Genomic DNA, 22781 nt, shown 5'->3' with positions numbered 1-22781 from the left:
ATGCTTTTAAGTGTTTAGTATTGAGCGAGTGAAATTTTCTGGCTGCAAATTCTATTAGTTCTACAGTATACATAGAGAGAGGGAGAGAGAGATTTCCAAGTGAAGTTTCTTCTGGTGGAAAGAGGAGCTGTGTTGACAGCTCTGGACCTGGGGAATTTGCATTTCTATGTAACCTGGGCAGCGATGGGGACTTGAACTCACTCCTTTGCCCTCAGCTGGCTAGGGCCAAGGGCGGGAAAGTAGCCTTGCAATCCGGTGGTTCCAGTTCTGGATGGGAGGTGCTATGGATGGGCCAGGAGGAGTCACATCAGAGACAGCATCTCAATGTAGAAGAAATGCAGGGCGAGGGGTTCAAGGGAGGACCTGTCCTAGGCACTTTCCATCCCTTCTCTGGGCCACTGGTTCCACGGTCATCACAATGCTGAAAGCATCCCAGCCTGCTTGGTAAATGGCCTGCATCTAAGCCACGTGAGGGACCCTGTTTCATTGTACGAGGAACGTGTGTGGCCGTGAAGAGGGTTCCTTGCCCAGAGTGTATAATTAGCCCAGGGCGCCCCCGGGCTAAGCCTTTAAGTACCTTTTTGTAACTGGCAGCTTGGGAAACACCCACGCTCTCTCTGTACCTGAAAGACGACCAAAGAAGGAGAAGTTATACTTGAGGGCATGAGCTGAAAGCACACGCTGGGATGAGCAGAAATCTTCCTCCTGCAGGGCCCATGATTAAGCTTTACTCCATTAGCTAAGCAGCCAAGGGGGTGGCATGACAGTCACTGCCAGAAGCAGCTCTTAGCTGGCATCTCCTATTTTCCTATGTAGGAAGGGACAGATGGTGGGTGGCTAAGGATGGGGATTTGTGTGCTCACCCCGAGCAAAAGAGTCCCACCAGGGATATGGAGAATTAGTGAGGCATTTCAGAAAGCTCTTCTGGCCCGTCCCTGCTCTCTGCCATTTCCCTTCTTCCTCCCAACTCTGATGCACTGGCCAGAATCCCAGACTGGAGGTAGCTTTACTATGCCCCCAGCTTGTCTCTGAGCTGCAACGTGCTCTGGGCTTGAGCATCTCGCGGCCTGTTTTGCGCAGGATAATTCAGGACATTTTTGCAACTCCTTCAGTTCCGCAGAGAGTACCATAGGCGAGGGATCAGTTCACCACTCCAAGATAACTTCCAAGCTGGTGGGCCTCCGCCTCTCCCATTGTACTATGCAGCATCAATTTCATGTCACTTTCTGAGTCGGCTAAATATAGATTTGTGCCTAACTTTAGCTGCTTCCCTTTCATAGACCTGAAAGCCAGAAGGAACCCCTCTGATCATCTTAGTCTACAGACTAAGTCGAACACAGACCACAGGACTTCCTGGCATCAATACCTGCTTGAACTAGAGCAGATCTTTTGGAAAAGCCTCTGATCTTGAATTAAACATGGCCAGCGATGGAGAACGCACCACATCTCCTGGTAAGCTGTCCCAATGGCTAATTAACCTCACTGTTAAAAATACATGCCTTATTTTCAATCTGAATTTGTTTGAAAATTTGGACGTAAGCAATTTGCCCCAGACAGCACAGCAAGTCCGTGGCAGAGTCAGGACAAGAACCCAGACATTCTGCTTTAACGGCTAGCTCCCACTGGCTCGCTCTATCCTGTATCACTGTGTAAAACAGGGACTAAATATAGAGCAAAGCAAAAAGACAATGGTTTTGGAAGCAAAACCCATTTGCATTCAGAAAAAAAAAATCTGTCAAGTCAGGGAATGTGTAATCAATTAGTAAAGCCTCAAAAACACTCTCAAAACAATAATTAGTCATGTCAGAAAATTCTACAGCAATCAAACCAGCAGATGAGCAGAACACACACTACCCAGGAAACCAAAATCCTAAACTATGGGAGGAAAAAAACAGATTTCTTGGTGCGTTTCTCTTCAGATCACAACTTCCACATTAAGCAGGGAGATGCTGGACTTGTCAAGGTCAATTAGCCACTTCACTGCTGCCGCGTGGGCTGGGCACGACGTGTGGGGCAAAATGTATTGTCAGTGGGGACCCATGTGCTCCACTAAAATTCCTACTTGGCTGGCTCGTCAATGCCACTGGTAAGTGTATTTAAGTGGGAGGAGATCCAGGTGGGGGAGTGCTTGCACCTGGCGCTCTGCATCTAGGACACAGGGGAATACAGACTGGGGCACGCACCTGGGTGATGTGGCCTCGCTAGCATGTTTTTTGCTCTTTAACATAGATCCCTATCCACTCCAGACCCTCAGCCAGCCTCGAGTGCAGTGCAGATCTAACCTTAAACCTATTCCTTCCTTTGACAGCCTCATCCAGCCTCCCCCACAGTGAAGGTTCCCTCACTGGCCTCTTTGCCAGCCAGGCCACCCAAGCAACCTGGGGTTGTCCCTCCCCACCAGCGTATGCTGAACAATGTAGAACAGCCCCGTGCTGAGCATTGGGACTTTCAGGTCCCACTTAAAGCCCAAGGAATGGGTTGGGAAAACCAAACGCGAAGCTGCCCCAGTCCTTGGGCACCGTTGCTATCTCTCTCCGGCTACTGTGCAGACATTCCCAGCCACTGGGCCTGGCTCTGCAACATTCGGAGGGCCGAGCGGTGTCAACGGGCCATCAGCGTGCCTCATGAACAAAGCTAGGCTGCTCTGCTCTGCTCTGCAGCGGGGGAGAAAGCTCCAGAGACACAATTCCTCTCCCAGCTTCCCAGTATATAGGGACAGCATGTACTCTCCTCCGCCCTCCTTTGGGACCGTGAATCTGCCAGAGCAGAGAGAAGGAGCAAGGCAGTGGGATGGCTGGCACCCCCCAGACATGCTCAGAAGAAGCAACCCAAGGGGCTAACTAAGAAGACCCTGATGCCAGTCTCAAAGGGAGCTCCCCCAGTGCCTCCGATCCTGCGCACTCCTTTCTCTACATTCAAGGGTTAGCCCTCATGCAGCACCCTCTTCCAACACACCTGCTCCTGGGTATTAGTCAGGTCCCCATGCAGCTCGCTGAAAACAAAGCATGTGTGTTTGCACACGGGCATGCACACAAATACATGCATGTGCACGCACACGCCTGCATTCACACAAGAATGCCCAGGCATGCGTGTGGGTGCGCTCACAAAAATGCCCGCACTGACCTGGGTGCTCAGACATACACACACGCGAGCAACGTGCCCAAGATTGCCCACACAAACGGGCCCACACACATGAACACCTCTGTGCATATGAGCACAGATACACAAGAATGCATCCGCAGACATGTTCCGTTGTTGTCTGCAGTGCTGTTGTAGCCGAGTTGGTGCCAGGATATTAGGGAAACAAGGTGAAGGAGAGAATATCTTTTATTCACCAAACAAGGACACTCCACCAGAGAAGGACATCACATTGTGGAATGGGCCACCCAAAGACCCGGACAGAACCTGCTTCAATGCAGAAAAAAAACAACACTGACCACCGCGCCCCCCCAGTTGTCACCTACCACTCCACACTGGAACCCCTCTGGGGTATCACTGAATAATTACAACCCATACTCAATGGGGACCACATCCTGAAAGCAATCTTTCCTGAAACCCCTCTTCTGGCCTTCAGACAAGCCCCCAACCTCTTCATCAGAAGCAAACTCCCCACAGACAAGGACACACCAACTCAAAGCAGCACCAGACCCTGCCGGAACACCAGATGCTAAACCTGCAGACATATCGCTATTGCTGAGATGATCAACACCCCTCACAACACACCTTTCAAGATCCATGGGTCTGACACGTGCCTATCACAACATGTGATATGCCTCGTCCAGTGCCCTAAATGCCCCAACAACAACTATATGGGTGAAACCAGACAATCACTATGCTCTCAAACAAATTTACACGATAAAAGACAAAAACACTGTAGCACTTGAGAGCGAACACTCTTTACAAAACACTCACTCGATATCTGACCTCTCAGTCCTCGTCCTCAAAGAAAACCCGCACTGCACCTCCAAAAGATGAGCCTGGAAGCTTAAATTCATAACTCTCAAAATCATGGTCTTAATAAAGACACTGGATTTATGGATTATTACAATAATCTGTAACCCACTAACCCCCCTTCTTATCCTATGACTGCAGGAGTGTTAATAGGCTACTTCACCCTGAATGGTTCCTTGGAATATGTGCTAATTACTCATGTTAAACAATCTGTTGTGATACTCTGAGTACCATTGCCAGACCTGAAGAACAGCTTCGTGGAGCTCAAAAGATTGTCTCTTGACCTTCACCTAAAGAAGTTGGTCCAATAACAGATAGTACCTCACCCACCTTGTCTACACACACACACACAAATAAAATTACATGTTTAAGTAACCAGCAGCAGTCACTCTGGGGAAGCAACAATACATTCCTGAGGATACAGGAGCGTTTTATTGCCTAGCGCACAGAAAACAAGAGTTGAAATACGTTTAGCACATTCTAATTTTAAGAAATATTGCAAAACTAAATACCTTATCCTGGCCTTTTTAACTTAAATGAAGTCTCCCCCTGACATTTTTCAGGCTCCGGTTTTGTTTGTGTAATGCTGGCCATAAAGCAAGCGTGTAATTAGTAATAAAGGTGACACGCCTCGAAGTGATTTCTTGCTCAGAAGATGAGCTTTTCTGCCTTTATTTATTTATTTATGTTTGGCCTCCTTTCCTCAGTCTATTTTTGATGGCAGTTTATGTAAATTCACCTCCCGCAGCTCCATCCCCAAATTATGGGATGGACCCAGCCTCTAAGGACAGGACTGAACCCTCTGTTGTTAATGATCAGGTAATTAGATCCAGGGATTATCACAGCTGCATGCGTGGAGTCTAGCTGGAGCCATAATAGCTTGGCAAAGTTCACCTCTCCCCTGCTACTCTCTGAATAACCAGCACCACTGGGCAGAGTGGCCAGGTTTTCCCACACCCCCACCATCCAGGCCAGCTCTGTTCAGCTTATGAGACATGGACATCTGCTCCAGGTGAGCTATATTTGATATCACTGGAGGGATTTTTTTTTAGGACTGGAAATCCAGGCATATTCCTTTTACTTCCCTTCCATGTATGCTCTTATGTACCCAGAAGCCTTTGCTCCTGGCAGCTCCTGCCTGACTGGGAAGGAGAACAGTGATCCATGTAATGACCCCTCCAACTTTTAAAGAACAAGGGCTCCCAGAGAATCCATCCCAGGTTTCCCACCGAGCCCCGTGCATGTTGGGACAGGACTTGGGGAGTTTAGTCAGATTGGGGTGCAGTGCCGACAGGCGCAAGGAAGCTCAGAGTCACATACTGCGCTAGTGAGTCTCAAGGGCTTTGCGTTTGGAGCTCAAAGCATTATTGGGACGTGACAAGCAACTCAACCCCAGCAATGCTGCTTTGCCGGGTGAGTCACCTGCAGACAGGCCAGTGCAAGAATGGGGCCGCTTGCCAGAGGAGTCTATGCGGCCAGTGTAGCCCACTGGTCAGTGCATTAGGCTGTGGGTGTAGCCCACTGGTCAGTGCATTAGGCTGTGGGTGTAGCCCACTGGTCGGTGCATCCCCCTTTGGGCCCGTACACCAAGGACGTGAGTCTGTTGCAGCTGCAGGAAAGGAACCCGGCTCTTTAGCTCAAGCGGGAACGGTGGCTGCGTGCTTCTCGCTCTGGTGGTCCTTGGTTCATTCTGTAGCGGTGGCCATTCTACACGCAGTCGCTTGTGCAGAGACAGTTTGTAACTCACTGGCGAGCGTGTCGTGTGTCTTAACCCGTGCCTGGAACAGACTCAGGATGTGAGTCTGTTCCACCCCCGCTACAGAGCCTGCTCTTCAGCTCAAGCTACAGAGACCCACGTGGTCAGCTCTGCGGATCCCTGGTGCTGGCCGAGACGGTGGTGGTCACACATGGAGCCTTGGACAGAAAAATATTCCAAATGTCAAGGCTGCAGCTGAGCCTGGAGCCCATGGGGGGAGTGGAGGCAGAGTACATCCTGGTGCCTACCATCCGCCAGGCTGGCACTTGGCAGGGTACTATGTCAAAGTGCACCCCTAAACAGCTTAACTAGGGTGGTCCTGGCCTGCAGGGGAAGGACACTAATGGCATGGACAGACCACAGCCCACGCGCTCAGGTGAAGGCAGAGCGGAAGGAGCAGCTCCAGAGCGCCAGGATTTTGTCTATATTACCCACAATCCCCTGGAAGAGAACACTGCACAAAAAAATCAAGCAGAGCTGAAAAATACAACATTGTCTGATTTGGAGTCCAAGGCCAGGCTTTAAAACAGGGAAACAAGTGAGAGCTAATTAATTAATTAGCAGCTTCTCTCTCCCTCCCTCTCTTTTTATGAGTGTGTTACAAAGAAAATGACTCTCAGCAAGGAGTGAACAAGAAAGGGCAAGGGAATGCAGCAGAAAGAAAGAAAGAAAGATGAGCAGAGAGTGTAGTGGAAAGGTTGGCTGCTAAATGGTAAATATAAAGAGAGGAAGGGATAGAGAGTAAAGGGGGAAGGGAGAGGGAGAAAAAAAAAGGAAATGGGGAAGAAGTAAAGGAGGGTGGAAAGGGGGACAAACAAGAGAGAGAGAAAGGACACCAAAAAGAAAGAGGTGCATTAGGAAGAAATAATTTCTTTTCGTTATTTGGGGAATTGAAATGAAATCGATGTCATCAGAGCAGGCATGATTTTGTTTCCATTCGGCAGGCAATTAGGTGGCCTGTCCTGTCCTCCTAACACTTTCCTCTCCCTCCTGGAAAAACCACATCCACTCTCCAGCAAGGAGCAATACAAATCGAAAGGCAAAGCTCCTCTTTTTACATGGTGAGGCCTGAGCAGGTGCCTCTCTCTCCAGGGAACGCCTGAATGGCTGTTCGTGTCCTAACAAACAGCTGAGAAAGAGGCTTTAATGGCCAACAGTCTGTCATGCGGTACCTTCCCTTGGAGACCTGTGCAGTAAAGTTATCTGGAACCCTAACTGCTGAGTACACGCGCTTGTGTGCGAATATGCACGATGGGGGGAAACAGTAGGGAATTTATTGGCCACATATCCACAGAATCCCTAGTTCTATATAAAGCCCTAATGGGATCACATTGAAAGTACAGTATTGTGAGCAATTCTGCAGTCACCTTATCATCGGGAGAATATTTGTGAGAATCAAAGGGACAGGTCAGGCCGACCAAATGATTCAGGTCTATGTGGAGTGAGTTATGAATAGAGATCAATTACAACGTAGTTGCCTTGGCTTAGGAAAAAAGGCACTGGTGTATTTTGGGATGGGGACAAAACAGGGTGTTTCGTGCTGCAATGAGTAATTAAAACAATTATCTGTGACAATGGTTTGACGAGGCAGCGTGGCCTAGTGGGTAGGGCCCTGGACTGGACTCAGAATGCCCAGGTTCTATCCCTGGCCTGCCACTGACCTGTAAGTGTGACTTGAGCACATCACTTCCTGCCTCAGTTTCCCCTCCTGTCCTCTGTCTATCTCGTCTGTTTAGCCTGAAAGCTCTTCGGATCAAGGACTGTACATATGGTACATAGCCCTGATCATAGTTACAGCTCTCTAGGCATTGACAAAGATTCTGGGTAAAATTTCCAAAAGCACGTAAGTGCCTTAGGAGCCTAAGTCCCATTGACTTTGAATGAGTCTTTTAGGCTCCTAAGTGCCTATGCCACTTTTCAGAATGGGACTTAGGCCTTGTCTACAGTACAAACGCCTTGCTGGTATAGCTGTACTGGTAGAGGCTCCTAGTGTAGATGCTGCTAGCACAGGAACACACCTCCCCAAATTATATTAGCTAGAAGCCCTCTTCTGCTGACGTAACTGCAGATACACTGGGTTAATGGTTTTTTTGCCAGCATGGCTTGTCAGCTGGGGGGGTGTGTGAGTTTTTTACACCCCTGATTAACACAGCTATGCCAACAAAACGTTGTAGTGTAAACCTGGCATGACTCTTAAATCACTTCGGTGCTTTTGAGAACGTTCAACCAGCTGTCCCTGGAAGCCTATGGAGTGATGTCAATTGACAGCCCCTGAGGATCTAGCCTAGGTCATCATAACTAAGTCAAGAAGAAGATCTGGACACAAACGGCTACCTGAACATACAGGACCAACAGGCAAAGGAGAAACAAACAGGTGGAGCTCATCAGACAATTCTATGCAGGAACGATGGGGATTCTGTCTATATTACATGTTGTTAGAGTACCAAGCTCCTCAATCCGTTCCTAATTTCCAGGGAGATGCTCAGGCTATACTGGATGGCTGGACGCTCTTTCTGCCTTTAAATGCCCCGTCTTCCCTGCCCCGAAGGGCTAAGGGCAGGGAGAAGCTATCAGAGCAAGCACAGTTCGCCCCCGCATCTTGCCTCTGAAAACGGCACTGTTCCTGCTATCATGCGTTTTGGTAATCTTCCTCGCCTCGTTCTCTCGTTCTCCCACTGCAAGAGAGGATGAAGCGTTGACAGCTGTGATGCCGGGATTTTTCTCTTGCTTGAAATGCATTAATTTGTAAATATCTTCATTTATATGTAAATGTGGCATTCTTATCCCTGAAGTCCTGTCGCCAATCTAGCAAAAGCACCAGCAGCCCTTGCCTCTAACTTGATTCCTCTTCATATAATGTTTGGGTTGTTGGCTTCCTCCCCCCGCTCCCTTCCCTTAATTTTAGTTTAAAAGCTTTCTTCCTCTCTAACGCCTCCCTTCCCCCCTCGCTCTTTGGATGAGCGCAGGTAGGAAAGAACCATTGCACCAACATGTCACGTCCTGACATGTCCATCAAAAGCAGCTGCTCTCGTTTCACTAAAAAGCAGCCTCGCAGATTTTCAGCTATCATGAGACAAAGTACTAGCATCCAAGTTTCCAATCAGCCTTTGCAAAGATCGGCAGATATTCAGAACTGGGTCAGGAGAGACAATGCAGAGAAAGAGAGGAAGATAGGAGCTGCCACAACAGAACTGGCAAGGTGGATTCTCGCTCCTTCTCATCATGGTCTTTGTCATGAGGATGAACATTATGATTTACAATGCATGGTTGGCTTGTTGGCCATGCTTTGCGCTTTGATTGGCTTCCAATATGCCTCTTCCTCAGGGGTTCTCCAGGCAATGACAGTGGAATGGGCACAGAAAAGGTCAGAGCGACAGAGCGTCCTGATTTCAGTTGCAGTCCTTGGAGACATTACCATGCTTGACATGGGCTCCAGAGAGGAGAGCCCCTGGGTATGAGCCTCCGGTTCCCTGCACCAGGGCCACGTGAGTGCAGAACGCAACAATTCAGACCCGGTAACATTCCAACCCCACGGCACTGCTGTAAGTAACCGCACAAGATGCTGGGCTGTGAAGAATCAGGCCCCAGGAGGCCAACCCAAACTCTTGAGATTCCATCCCGGGCCTCAGAGGGTGGAGTTCACACTGTGATCATGGCCTTTTGTAAGCCCTCGGAGATGAGCAACGGACAGAACTGAACTTTGCTGGAGAACGGAATGGCCCAGCTCAGACCTCATACAGACACAGTAATGTTTTACGTAACCTTAATCCCAGTCTCCGAAGCCTCTTTGGTACTGGAGAGCCCTCTGCTGCCTCGGGGTGACCCAGGCCATGGCTGACTCTAGACCTATGGGAAGCCCACAACTGTATATGGGGGCCCCACCTATTAAACGGTCCAAGTGCTGGTCTATGGCCCCGCACACCTCAAAATATGGAGTTGAAGCCTAGGTGCATCCAGACCAGGCTCTGGTGCCTTCCTTAGGGCTCTGAAATGGTACCTGGAATGCTCCAGAGCCCGCAGCATGCTGCAGCAGGCAAAATTTCACTGGGAGTGAAAATTCACTGGGGGCTCAAACTTCATCTTTCCGGGGCGGGGGGGGGGCTAGATACCAGGATAGGGTCACAGTGAGGAAGAGGCGAGGGCCACAGGCGATCAGGGAGGTTGCATCAACATGGACGAGGTTGCTGACCGTCAGGATCTTGCCTGCCTCCTATGCACAGCTGTCAAATCCTCTCACCTGGGCTCTGGCTCTATATCTTTGTGGGAAGGATCCCAAATGTTGCGGCCTGTCACCAGACAGAGCGGGCAGTGCCCAGCCGTTCAACTGCTGACCAGAAAATTGTTTCAGCAACTAAGGGGCTTCGTAAAGGGGATGGACAGACAACCGCGTTTGCATCTGATGCCAGCACCTGTCGCTCGTTGGAGCAAATGAGTCCTGGCTAAAGCTTCCGGTCGCCTGCACTCCTTTCAAGCAGTTATTGACCAGTTAGAAGGGCCTGGAGGCAGAACAGGCGTTAGGTGTTGTGATGCTGAGCCCCACAACTAACGTACAGGCACCTAGAAAATCACAGGCACATACTGGGATTCACGAAGCCTGAGGTAGGCGCAGAGGCAACGGATGGGGAGAGATGACTCCTTCAACAGTGGTTCACAAACGCCAGCACGCCTGAGCTAGCCAACAGGAGCGGCTGACCAGGGGGGTGTATGCTACCTCCCGCCCCTCGCGCAGAGATAGGCGCCTCGCTCTGCTAGCGATTCTCGGCTGCGAACCCTCTCTGGCATAAGGCCCCGAGACTACAGTCACTCCCAGGCCTGTGCTCTCTCTCACTCGTTATCTCTCCGGCACAAACAATTCTGTAATGATTTACTGACAGTGGAGTACATTACATCAGAGAGAATACATTATATATGTCACACTTCTCCTAAAAATGAGTGGTCTGTGCATGGTTTGCCTCATGGTAGGTTTGCACCGTTCAGACCAGGATGAAGACACACAATCTCTCCCCCCCTCCTCCTGCCAATATTTTAACCCAGTGGACTCCTCTGAAATTGCTCTCTCATATAACTTAGGAAAGTTCTGAGCACCCTCTTCAATGGAGGCGGAATGGCTTACCGCACTGTTGACTGATACACCAAGTCCTCTCTCTTGCGATAATTCTCCATGTGTGAGTAGTTGGTGGAGAACATGGCATCAAAGGTGAAGATCTTCTGTTTGATGGTACCACCATCTGTTACCTGCCAAGGACAAACACGTGTATAAGAATTTGATAGCTGGGCTTGTCCTAAATGGGCAGACAGACAAAGCAGCATTGTACATCTTACTGGACCACCATTTGATTCAGAGATGGGTCCAAGCTACCAAGTTCAGAGCCAAACTCCCTCAGAGTCTAGGAGGTGTTCAGATCTGGAGTCTCCATTTGGCTCCATCTCTACGTTTGATGCACAAGCTTTCAGGCTAAAGCAGGGGTGGCTTTTTTATTCATCAACCATGATCCAGCCTAGCTCAAAACCCTGTACAACAAAAACATATGTGTCCCCAGCACACAGCTCTGCATGGGGCCATGGGCTTTTCCCATCTTGTCTTGTCTTCATGGTGAAGAAAGACCTGGAGCCTCCTCCTTCACAATGTATGGGAGTGACCTCTGTTGGTCAGTGAAAGTTACACAGAAAATAGCCAACCATGCGGCTCATGGGGCTAGTTCCCATAGCTCGCAAGCCCTACGCCATCCGCCCCATGCTGCCTCTGCATCCCTGTCAGTGCTAGCTGATAGTAAAGCACAGCAGCCAGCAAACCCTCAATCTCCTGCCAACCCAGATCACCTTCCAAAATCTGCGGGAGAGAGGGGGAGGGCAGAGCTACTTCCCCTAATGATCAGACACTGGCCCAAACTACCAAGTTTAGAGGGGTTCCAATCCAGAGTTGTTGGCCAACCTGTTACAGGGATAGAGACCAGAGTCTGAGGGTGTTTAGCTCCGGGAGTTTGGTACCAGACCCGTCTCCAAAATTGTTTATCACATGTTTTATAAATCACAATAGAAGAGCGCCCATCCAATGCTCCATGTGCCCTCAGACAGACAGACCCATCAGTTACCCCAAGATCCAGTGGAATCACCTAGCAAGAACAGAAACGTAACACAAACTAATCTACCTCCTCACACAATCCCCCAAACCGTAGACCACCATCACTGAGCCCTACCCAACGCCCAGCTCCTCCCAGACAAGGAAGGACGGTCCAGTGGTTAGAGTAGTAGCCTCATATTTAGGACACCTGAGTCCAATCGCCAGCACAGCCACAGATTCCCTGGTGACTGTGGGCAAGTCTCTCTGGGCCTCAGTACCCCACCATAGTACGGGGATAACATCACTTCTCTATCACCCAGGGGTGTTGGCACGCTGACTCATTTACCGATTGTGTGGGGCTCAGATGCTCTTGTCATGGGGGCTAGGTAAGGACCTTAGCTAGAAGACAGAAAAGGTGCAAACATTGAAGGTGTCTCCCCGCCTCCCTTCATCTTTTCTGCCCGCTTTTAAATTTTTATTTCCTTTTCCCACAAACGATTAAAAAAAACACCCCACTCTCATCTGCTAGGCTGTTATCTCTGCAAAGCCCCCTGCTATCCCATCACAAGAGCAGGGGCCTTTTCTCTGGCTTCATTTTCTCTGACTCCTATCTCCAGCCAGCTGATCTGATTTTCTCGTTAAAGGAATCTTATTGTAAAAGGCTGCTGGGGATTAAGTTGCCCTGTCGTGTGTCCCGCCCCCCCCCCCCCCCCCCCGACTCCATTCTCTGTAAAGCTCCCAGATTTATAGTGCAACCCCCCCCCCACAACACACACACACCTACTTTTTGTGGTTAAGGCTGTTCAAAAACAAATTATTATGAAGTTTTAAAAAAAGTAAATGGAAGAGAGCTAGAACAAAAAATAATCCAGAGGGGAGGATAAAATAAAAGAAAGAAACTTTGATCCACTATTTACACAGTTGGCTTTTGAGGTCTGGCAGTGGGGCTACAATTCCCGCAGACTGCCGGAGGGTCCAGGAGCTCGCCTGCACCGTGCTGGTGCCATAAGAAACAGGCAGGGGCTTTCAAAGCCTTCCCAAGCAGCAGGGCTGCGTGGGCGCACACGCCTTAGATCCACTTAAATGACGTAGCCTGCCGTGTGGCTGCCTTTTACTGCTTGTCTCAGCATCTTCCTGATAAAAATGGAACCCTGAACGCTCTGCGAGGGACCTGGCTGCAGGTGGACGGGGACAGTGCCTCTTGCGGAGTAGCCCTGGGTCAAACCCCGGAGTGGGGGGCACCGCGAAGGAGCTCCCTGATTTGCTCTTCCCCTTGTATCCGCTGTGCACTTGCTGTCGGCCCACCTACATCACTGTGCTGTGGCTCCACCAGCTGCAACGAGAACATAAGAACAGCGATACGGGGTCAGACCAAAGGTCCATCTAGCCCAGTGTCCGGTCTTCCAACAGTGGCCAGTGCCAGGTGCCCCAGAGGGAACGAACAGAACAGGGAATCAGCAAGTGATCCATCTCCTGTCGCCCATTCCCAGCTTCTGGCAAACAGAGGCGCGGGACACCCTCCCTGTCCATTCTGGCTAATAGCCATTGATGGACCTGTCCTCCATGAACTTATCTAGTTCTTTTTTAACCCTGTTATATAGTTTTGGTCTTCACAACATCCTCTGGCAAAGAGTTCCACAGGTTGACTGTGTGCTGTGTGAAGAAATACTTCCTTTTGTTTGTTTTAAACCTGCTGCCTATTTAATTTCCTAACCCCTAGTTCTTGTGTTAGGCGAGGGAAGGGGCAAGGATGAAACATAGGGGAGAGAAAGTCCATGTGTCCCGTGGCTCAGCAAGCAATGGGGAGCCTAGCTCTCCATAAGCAAGGAGAGATTTATGGTGCATGAATCCAATGCTGCTGCAAATAAAAGGTGGATCTGTGTCCTTTAAACACAAAGGGGGTCTGTTGCGTATGTGGCTTCTTTCTGTACATCTCAGCAAGCCAGAAAGATGCACTTAACTAAAGGACCTACCAGTGAAATGTCCGCTGCACGACTTTAAAATTCCACTAAAGCTCTAACTAGCTCTTCCATTTCTTCATAGAGCTTGTATTTCTCACTTGGCCCCTTTGAAAATTAGAGAAGGACCCAAACTAGGACCCTCAGATCCAAACACTTTGAGAATATCAGGAATCCAGATTCAGGTCCGATCCATTTGGAATCCATATCCCCGATATGAATTTCACAAGAGGTGTTCATCTCTAAAAAGGGCCAAAATCACCATGCAGCTCCTGGATGCTGAGCTGTTCAAGGCCTAGACCTGGATCCAAATTGTGCATGTCGGGCTCATCTCTATTTAAAACAAAGAAGTAAACGTGCTAAGGGAATAAAGCGCTCCTGGCACCTTGAAGCTATTTCAGAGTCATTCAGTGGCTTATATGGGAACTGCTTGCACAAATGGAGCTCATAAAAGCCAGGAGCAGCACTTTGCAAATACACGGGAGAAAGAGTCAGCCATGTACATCACAGAGAATGACATTATAAACACAAAGCTACTGCCACAGAGCGGTTCTGGGAGTCTGGTCATGCTGCCTCAAGGCATTTTGCAGCAAGGGCTTTGCCTGGATGGCAAATATGTTTCGCTCTGAATTACGCAAAGGCTGCCTAGTAAACAGTGGCAGGTCTGGGGTCTGTAATTCAGCTCAGGTGGTGGGCAGCATTTGCCTCGCAGTGAGGTTTGTGACGTCCTGGAGTTGATTGACAGTGGCTCAGGTTGATCGAGAATCCAGCGTGGGAGCTGGGCAGCCTATTTTGGCCGGAACTTTTTTTCCCCACCAGAAATGCAGATTTAGTTCAACCAAAATATTTTGCAGATTTGTGTTAAATTGTTTGTCAGACCCCCCCCAAAAAACAATTCAAGTCGAAACACCTCTTTTCAGTATTTACTTCAATTCCACTGAAAACAGGAGGAAAAAAGCAGGAAAATGAAATGCAACGTTTTGTTTGGGGTCACATGAAACATTTCTTTTGACATGAAATCTTCCCTCCACCCCCAACTTTTTGGTTCACTGAAAATTTCAAAGAAATTTTGTTTTGGGTCAACCCAAACCTAATATTTGGTGTTGATTTTTCAGAACAAAGCCATCAGTTATTCACACAACTCTGCCCAACACCACCCAGGCTCCCAGACCTTTCCTCTGACTGGTCTCCTCGCCCACAGCTTGTATGGTAGAATAAAAACCATCAGGGTCAAAAGTGAAGGTGCCCACTTCCAGACAAGGAGTTTATGGACATGAGAGTGAAGGGATGGCTACACCAAGACAGCAACAAAATAAAAACACAGGGAGAAGTTTGTTGGGAATTTGAGGAAGGGGCTAGGAGGTCATCAGGGAGCTCTGAATGGTCAATAAATGTACCGATAACGGTGATGATCAATGCACAGATGAAGAGCATCAGTAATATTCCATTTTCAAATCAGCTCAAGCACATGCCTGGGTGCTTCAAAAGAAGGCAGCCCATCTATCTCCCATAATGCAGCTGGCCCAATTGCTATAGAGGAGGGGAAACTTCCTTCCTGACCCCGACAGGCAATCAACTGTGCCCTGAAGCCTGAGATTTGATTACCCTTATCTTGTAGGGTTGGGTACTAAATGCTCATAAAACGTTTCAAGTGCATCCTGTTTTTTGGTTTTAACTCCAGCTGCAGCTTACTGAGTCAACACCCTGCGGCTATGAACTCCATCTATCAATGACACAGCCCCTCTTCATTTTACTTCTGTGCACCGTGGTTGGGCTCGGGGCAGGGAAGAGGATTAGAAGAGGAGAGAGCAAAGCAGGAAGGCACTTGCACATTGGGCTTTCTGCTTGCATCCGCCTTTCTCCTCCCGCCAGGTATGGCTCCTTTATCTTGCTCTTAAAACGCAGCCTGCGCTACCATTCCTATCTCAAATTTCACTCCATTTTTTTTTTATTACACAGAGGAGGAGAAAAGCTGTCAGTAAAACTGTCTCTTCAAATTTATTTGCCTAGGCAGAGGGTTTTTATTACAAAGACAATACATACTCACATATACACAAGATAAAGAACTGCAAAAAGGATGATCCAAGCCATAAATCTCCGGTTCTTTGGGGTAGGAGGGGAAGTTTTCAAGGATATGTCCAATTCACCCTCACCTTTATTTACATTTTTTTTTTTTTGGACCAAGCCAGTGAACCTGCTCTGGGCCAGCGATAACGAGGGAGTTTTACAGTCGCTAACAGAGCCAGGAAGCTAGTAGTGGCTCTTTCGTTGAGTATCACCGTGGGTTTTCAAGTCATTGGGATTATTTCAGAGATAAGCCAGTGTCTGCACATGCGGGTATCTGCAGGCCTTATTTCAGGCATAAATCCACCCCCAGCCCACCCCTTTTACCCTGCCCCTTTTGGGATGTGAGTGTCTCAGAGCTTTCTAGTGGCATCATGGAGGCCTATTAAAATTAACGGGAAACTTTCCACTTGATTCCCGTGAGCTCTGGATCTTCCATGCGCCGATTCAGCCAGCGACTTAAGCACCAGCACACGGATAGTCCCATCGATTTCCACAGGTGAGTCCCAGGGGGACGTGGCGTTGATGTCAGCGGAATGACCCATGTGCTTGGAATTAGCCACCTGCTTACGCACTGGAACAAACCGGCCGGTTCCATTGGTGGAGACCCTTCCCGCCACCCAGGCTCAGCTGGGGGCAACCGATCTAGGCAGGCAGTGGAGGGCACAGGGTTACCCAACCCATCCAGCCGCCAGTCGAGGGCTCCATCATGCCAAGGCAATGGTGGCTGGGTAGCTAGCCAGCTCTGTATTGTAACCACGGAAGCCCTTGTGTCTGGGTATTTGCCCCCTTTATTTCTGTTGAGCCCAATACTGGGAACCCCGACAGTGTTTGCCCCTGTGCTACCCAGAGCGCCCTCCCCGATATCTCGAGGAAAGGGTTCTCACCCAGCACGCACAGGAATGCCCTGCAATGCCTGGGGTCAATTAAAGGGCCACCTTGAATCAGGGCCCAAGCCAGTGTGGGGGAGAACTGGGCTGAAAATACTCTCCCCATAACTCCCTGTAGCCCCAGAAGTGCAGCTCCAGCTCTGGACTCTCCCAAAGTGTGGGGCAGTTCAGATGGGGGGAGCCAGGGGGCAGTTTCCGGGCCAGCTCTGGCTCCAAGTTACAACATATGCAATGCTGGTCATGAGAAGAGCTGCAGGTAACAAACACCTGAGTGGGGAGATGGGTTGATTTACACCTAGACACTGTTATATGGGCTGGGACTTGGGTGACCCAGGTTCAATTCCTGCCTCTGCTACAGACTCCCTGGGGGACCATTGGCTTGTCTCCTTGGGGAAGCCCAGAGGAGGGGACTCAGGGCAATTAAACCCGCTGCCATGAGTCTCAGAGCCCAGGTCAGCCAACTCAGGCTCGGGCAGCAGGGCTAGAAAGAGCAGCGTAGACGTTCCTGCTCAGGCTGGAGCCAGGCTCTGAAACGCTGCAACCAGGAACGTCCACATGGCTACATTTAGCCTGCTGGCGCAAGTCCCACAAGCCCGAGTCAGCCGACCCAGGCGTGGGCTCGCTGCCTCAGGTTTTCTCTTGAATGTGCCTCAGGGCAGGTTTCTTGCAGGTGGGCTTGGATCTCTGGCATGTGCCCTCGCCAGGACCAGGGCTCAGACCACTGCCCCGCTGTGTGCTCCAGCAGGAGCACCTGAGGTGGGCAGGGAGGCAGCAGGTACAATGCTGCAAGGACATCCCTGCTGGCCATGCCAGGTACACCCAATGGACCGTGCAGGGCTTCAGAGGTTAATCACTTTCTCACAACCTCAGTGCCCAAGCGCCCACGGGAGCCTCCTGCCACTCAGCCTGCAGTCACCACTCTGAGCCTGTGGTTAATGGACTGGACAGGGACTCAGCAGATCTCGATACAATTCCCAGCTCTGCCACAGACTCGCTGAGTGACCCTGGGTCAGTCACTTAGGCCCAGATCTGCAAAGCTACTGAAGCAGAGAACTTCTATTGATCTCACTGGAACTTAGGAGCCTAAATCGCTTTTGTGGATCTGGGCCTGAGTCTCTCTGGGCATCAGTCCCCGCATCTGTACAATGGAGATAATTATCCTCCCACCTCTTGTCTCCTTGGGAAGCTCTTTGGGGCAGTGGCTGTCTCACCCTGTGTTTGTACAACACCTTGCACAATGTTTGGTGCCTAACCCCAGCTAAGGCCTCTAGGTGCTATTGAGCAATATATAGTCCGAATGAAGCACGACACTCCTTGACTACACCCGCAGCCCTCTCCGGAGCTCTGAGTACCTTTCCCACAGCCAGCAATGAACTCTCCTCTTGTTTATTCTCCCCTAATAAAGTTATATTTGCCAAGACAGGAGCTGGCAGTATTCCGATAATAGCGTTAGCTGCCCATTGTTGTGCAATTAACGGGTGGAACTTTGGATTTTCCATTATGTCACACTGCATGCCGGGGGGATGAAGGGGCGGGGAGGATCGGGAGGCTAGCACCGATTCCTGGGCACCTTCCCTCGCGCCTTGACGCTTGCTTTCCCTTGAAACGTCAGAGCAGCTGTTGGTTCGGTGTTCAGTCTGGTAGCCTCGCCCTGCCAAGCCCCACCTCGCTGAGCATGCTCACGGCTTGGAGAGGCCTGGTTGTAGTAGACGTGACTCCGGCTTGTTAAATGAGGACGTAGTGCAGTTAATGCCTTCGCTTGCCCCTTCAGGCAGGCAAACTTTGGGCTCATGTGTGCTATCGATGGCCCCAGGGCCGCTGCAAGTCCCACTGGGTGCTGACAATCTAAATAGATACGACAGATGAAGGGCGGGACAGGAAATGACTCGCCCAACGTCACCCACAGCCAGGAATAGAAGCCAGGTCTCTCGACTCCTCCATCAGCGTCCCACTCACTAGGCTGGGCTGCTTCGTCCTCTTGGGGTTCTGGGGAATTCCAAATTCAGCAAAACTCACAGAGGGCAGGAGGGGGGGACCTGCACCCCGCAACGAGACCTGCTGGAACCCCGGCTTCTGAAACCGCAGGACTCAGTGCAGCACCAATCGTGAACCCAGTTGGTATCATCCATAGGTGGCTTTATTGTCTCTGCTAGCCCTGGGCCACGTGGTACGGGCGCAGCCCAAGGGTTTTCCTCCTACTGGATACATGAGTGAGGACAGAGGGATGTGGTCGGGGAGCTTAGTCTCCTGTCACCGTCTCCCCTAGTTACACCGGAAAGAGAAGGAGGAAATGCCAGTTGCCGAAACGGCACTGGAACCATGAGCCCCTGGTGCCCACACGGAATGAGATCCTGGGCGGAGGTGTTTTGGGGCATTGCTGGCCGCTGGGACGAACGCAGCTGGCAGCATCTCCCGTCCACCGGGATCTGTAGCCCTGCTTGCAGAGCTAAATCTGATTCTGCAGCTCATCTCCCTTTGGAGAACTCTCCAAGTAGAATGGTTTCGGGCAGGATACGACAACAAAAGCAAACCCCAGTCTAAGAGCCAGAGCTGGCCCTTGACCTCCTGTCTGATTCGCACGATGGGCCAATCAGTCTATTCTGCATCCCCCGGCCACCATTTCCAGGCTGCAATGCTGCAGCAGGAGGCCTCGTGCTCTGGCGAGTCCCCAGCGTCTGAACCCCAACACAGGAGCTCCACGGTGTACGGCGGTAGCCTGCAGCAAATTAGCATCATCGGCATGCTCAAAACACGGTCTTCGCCCTGAAGCAAATGTGCTGCAACAAGTCAATATAATCTATATACGCCTAATCCGCCTACAGTAAAGTGCTGATCAGTGGGACTTGCATCCTGCGATGGCACGGCCTCCCTGCACAATATCGCCGCATACGCCCTGTGCTGTAGGAAACCCCACATCCTCGCCGCTCGCCGGCAGCAGGCTGCCGCATTGGAACTTTCCTCCCCGCCCACCGCCACGGTACCACACCCACAATCCCAACGTGATGCTACTTAAGCGTCTCTTTTTTTGTTGTTGTTGCATCCACCTATTGTCCCTCTGTTGCTCGTTTCCATGCCGGCTGGGCTTTGCCCAAATCGTCTCATTGATTCTTTCCAGGCTCCCTCCCATCACTGCGTTTGAAGTTGGAGGACGGAAGCGCGGTAAATGCACTTAGGTCTGTCAATGCAACAAGCAAACGGGACGGTGATTTTCACTTGGCCTGTGCAAACAAATAGAACAAAACACCACGAGCCTCCCGTTCTCCCAGCAGCTGCCTTGCAAAGCCACTCACCTCTCTTTCTCTTTGTGTTCCACAAAACCAATTACAGGTTGGAAATAGCTGCAATAAACTTGATATCCCACTTACAGCCCAATCCCGCGGCTGCTACAAAGCGGAATAGTGGCAGGGAGTGAAAACAGCTTGCGTGTTTTGCTCAAGCTGTTTAAATTACATTCCTGTATTACACACCATTCCAACGCGCTCGCTATCCCACTAACAGAGGCCAGGCGTGCACGCACTCCAGAGCTCGGTGCTGGAGGTATTCCTCTTCAGGGAGGATTTCACTGAGCTGATTAGAGTCGCTTCTGAATTCCACATTAAAACAGAGTGGCACTGCCATGAGCTCGAGGGGTAACAGGTTGGGGGAGGAGGGGTTTGCACCTCTTCACTCACATTAATAAAGGACTTTGCAAATGCTTTCATCAAAAACAGGCTCAAACAGTAACATTTGTGGTCCCAGATCTCAGTGAAAGGATGGCTTGTCATGTGAATAGGCAGTTGTACTGTGGTAGAACCTAAGGCTGTTTCCCCATTACGCTGGGCCCTGCATGGGCAAAATGGTCCCTGCCTGGAAGCGCTTACAAACTATTCCTATTATACACATGGGGAAACCGAGGCATAGAGAGACAAACAGACTTGCCCAGTGGCACTCAGCAGGCCAATCACAGAGCTGGGAATAGGGCCCAGTCTCCTGAGTCCCTGTCCAGCACCCTGTTCTCTAAGCCATGCAGCCTTGCAGGTCCCGAGGGGAGCCTCACCAAAGCTGAAAGGCAGGCTGGGGAGCTGGGCTATGAGTTTGGAGAGTTCAGTTGCGAAACAGCACAGCCGGACAGCCCGGGACGACAAACATCCACTGGCAGATTTACCCCTCCTGTTTGCCAGCACGTTCCCTGGGCTCCGTCGATCCTATTTATCCCCAGAGTAGAAAAGGCCACGGCAGGGGCAGCGTAAATTACTCCAAGCCGCCCAGCCAACGTACCTCGATCCTGGAGCAGTCACCTCTCATGGCCAGGTGGGGAGTTCAGCTCCCATGGCCTAGCTAATCCTCCACCCTTGGGCTGAGATTCCAACAAGGTGCAAGGATGCTGATTAAAAAGGGGCAGAGCTGGCAGGGGTGAGGTGTCGGATAACAGGGTGCTGCCAGCCTGCACTAGGGGGCATTGGGCAGATGCATGGGACTGGAACAGCAAGTGATGTTGCAGGTCTAGATCAAGGCAGAGAAGCACTGCCCGACAGGGATTGAACTACACTGCAGGGGTGCACAGGGGGAAGGGGGTAGGACTGGCAGAGCTGGGGAGGGGTGCACGTGGGGCGGCCGGAGTTTTGGCTGGAGGTGGATATGCAATGTTGTGCTCTGGCCACCCCATGGCCAGCATCAATTAACATCACTTCTTCACTCCCTGGCGCAACTCCCCAAAGTCACCGAGAACAAGGAGCTTAAAAAAAGAAGAAAGAAAAGTGGGATGAACCCCACTTCGGAATAGCCTGTTCCTCGGGGGAGAAAAGCCAGCTAATAAGTTCCTATGAAAAGGTGCATACAAAACAGTCTATCTCCAGAGATTAGCCCGATTTGTACCCCTTTATTTGAGCCCTGGGGTTGGCTTCTGAGTGAAGCGACATATATTTAAAGTCTGCAGGCTCAGGAGCTCCTGCTTCCCGCACTGCCAGCCCAGGTGCCTCTCGCTCGTTCTGAGAGAGGAGATAATTCGGGGCTGTGGGGCCGGGCACTGGAGGCCGGGATGGGGCTGTTTCATTACGGTGGAGGACTGATTAGCCCGGGCCAAAATCACAGACTATCTCCCCCAGCGTACACATCTGCCAACACACACACACACAACCCCGACACACACACGCATCCCCCCCCACACAGCCACAATCTGCATGCACAAAGACCCATGCACGTCTCTCAGTAATTCCACAACACCCATGTATTCTCCACAGCGCACACGTTCCCCACCACGCCCCCATACATCAGTAAACAACCCGGTCTCCCACACACGGCCACACACAAATGACCCCCTCACACTCATCCCCAACAATCCCAAAACACACACACACACACACGCTTCTAAACACCAGCACTCACCTCGACATACACATGCCAAGCTCACACACAAAAAGCCACAACTAACCCCACCACAGGCCTCAGCAATTCCAAATCGCACAAGCGCCTCCCACAGGACACATTCTCCAACACAAAAAAGATACACGCAGCCTCCACAAACATCCCTAAATAATCCCAGCACACACCACAATGCACATGCCCCACCCACAACCTCCTGCCTTAACAACCACAACACACAGAGACGTGTCTCAAAAATACACACCTCCACCAAAGTATATATACACGTGCCCCTAATAACACCACCACATTCACAAACCGAACACACACCCCATTATCCCTCCCACAATATCCCTCAACAACCCAAGCACAAACACACAAGGCCCACATCCCTCAAGTCACCAAAAGACACCCCCCGGGCCCGCCAAACACACATCCCTCCTTAATGCACACCCTCAGCTGAGCAAAACACACACACAAGGAGCTGACACACAACTGAAATAATACCAATAAAAAGAAAGAGAGAGAGAGAGAGAGAGAAAGAAGCATTTAAGGAATCAGAACTGAGCTAAGGACTGCCCGAGGCTGGAGCCTGCACCATGCATTATTTATAAATCACAGTGAAAATTGTATTTCTGACAAAAAAACAATTATTTCCACAGTGCCGAGAAGCTGTTAACCTCCTGCCCCTTTGTGTTGCCAGAGGCAAGATCCCCTCCTGACTCCCCTCCGGTTACTCTCGCTTCTCCATTGACCTGGCA

The 22781-nt window shown here is 50.5% G+C and overlaps 1 protein-coding gene across 1 annotated transcript in view; it reads right to left on the bottom strand.

Moving 5' to 3' along the window:
- IGSF21 (immunoglobin superfamily member 21) overlaps positions 1–22781 on the bottom strand; it is a 150811-nt gene that overhangs the window by 90681 nt on the left and 37349 nt on the right. Inside the window, exon 3 of the mRNA XM_077837572.1 lies at positions 10821–10942. Within this exon, the coding sequence (XP_077693698.1) occupies positions 10821–10942 (122 nt within the window). The remainder of the gene's footprint in view (positions 1–10820; positions 10943–22781) is intronic.

The sequence above is a fragment of the Eretmochelys imbricata genome, chromosome 18 (assembly GCF_965152235.1).
Source record: "Eretmochelys imbricata isolate rEreImb1 chromosome 18, rEreImb1.hap1, whole genome shotgun sequence".
NCBI classification, from domain to species: Eukaryota; Metazoa; Chordata; order Testudines; family Cheloniidae; genus Eretmochelys; species Eretmochelys imbricata.
The sequence above is the reverse complement of the archived record's forward strand: the minus strand, read 5'-3'. Positions and strand labels throughout refer to the sequence as shown.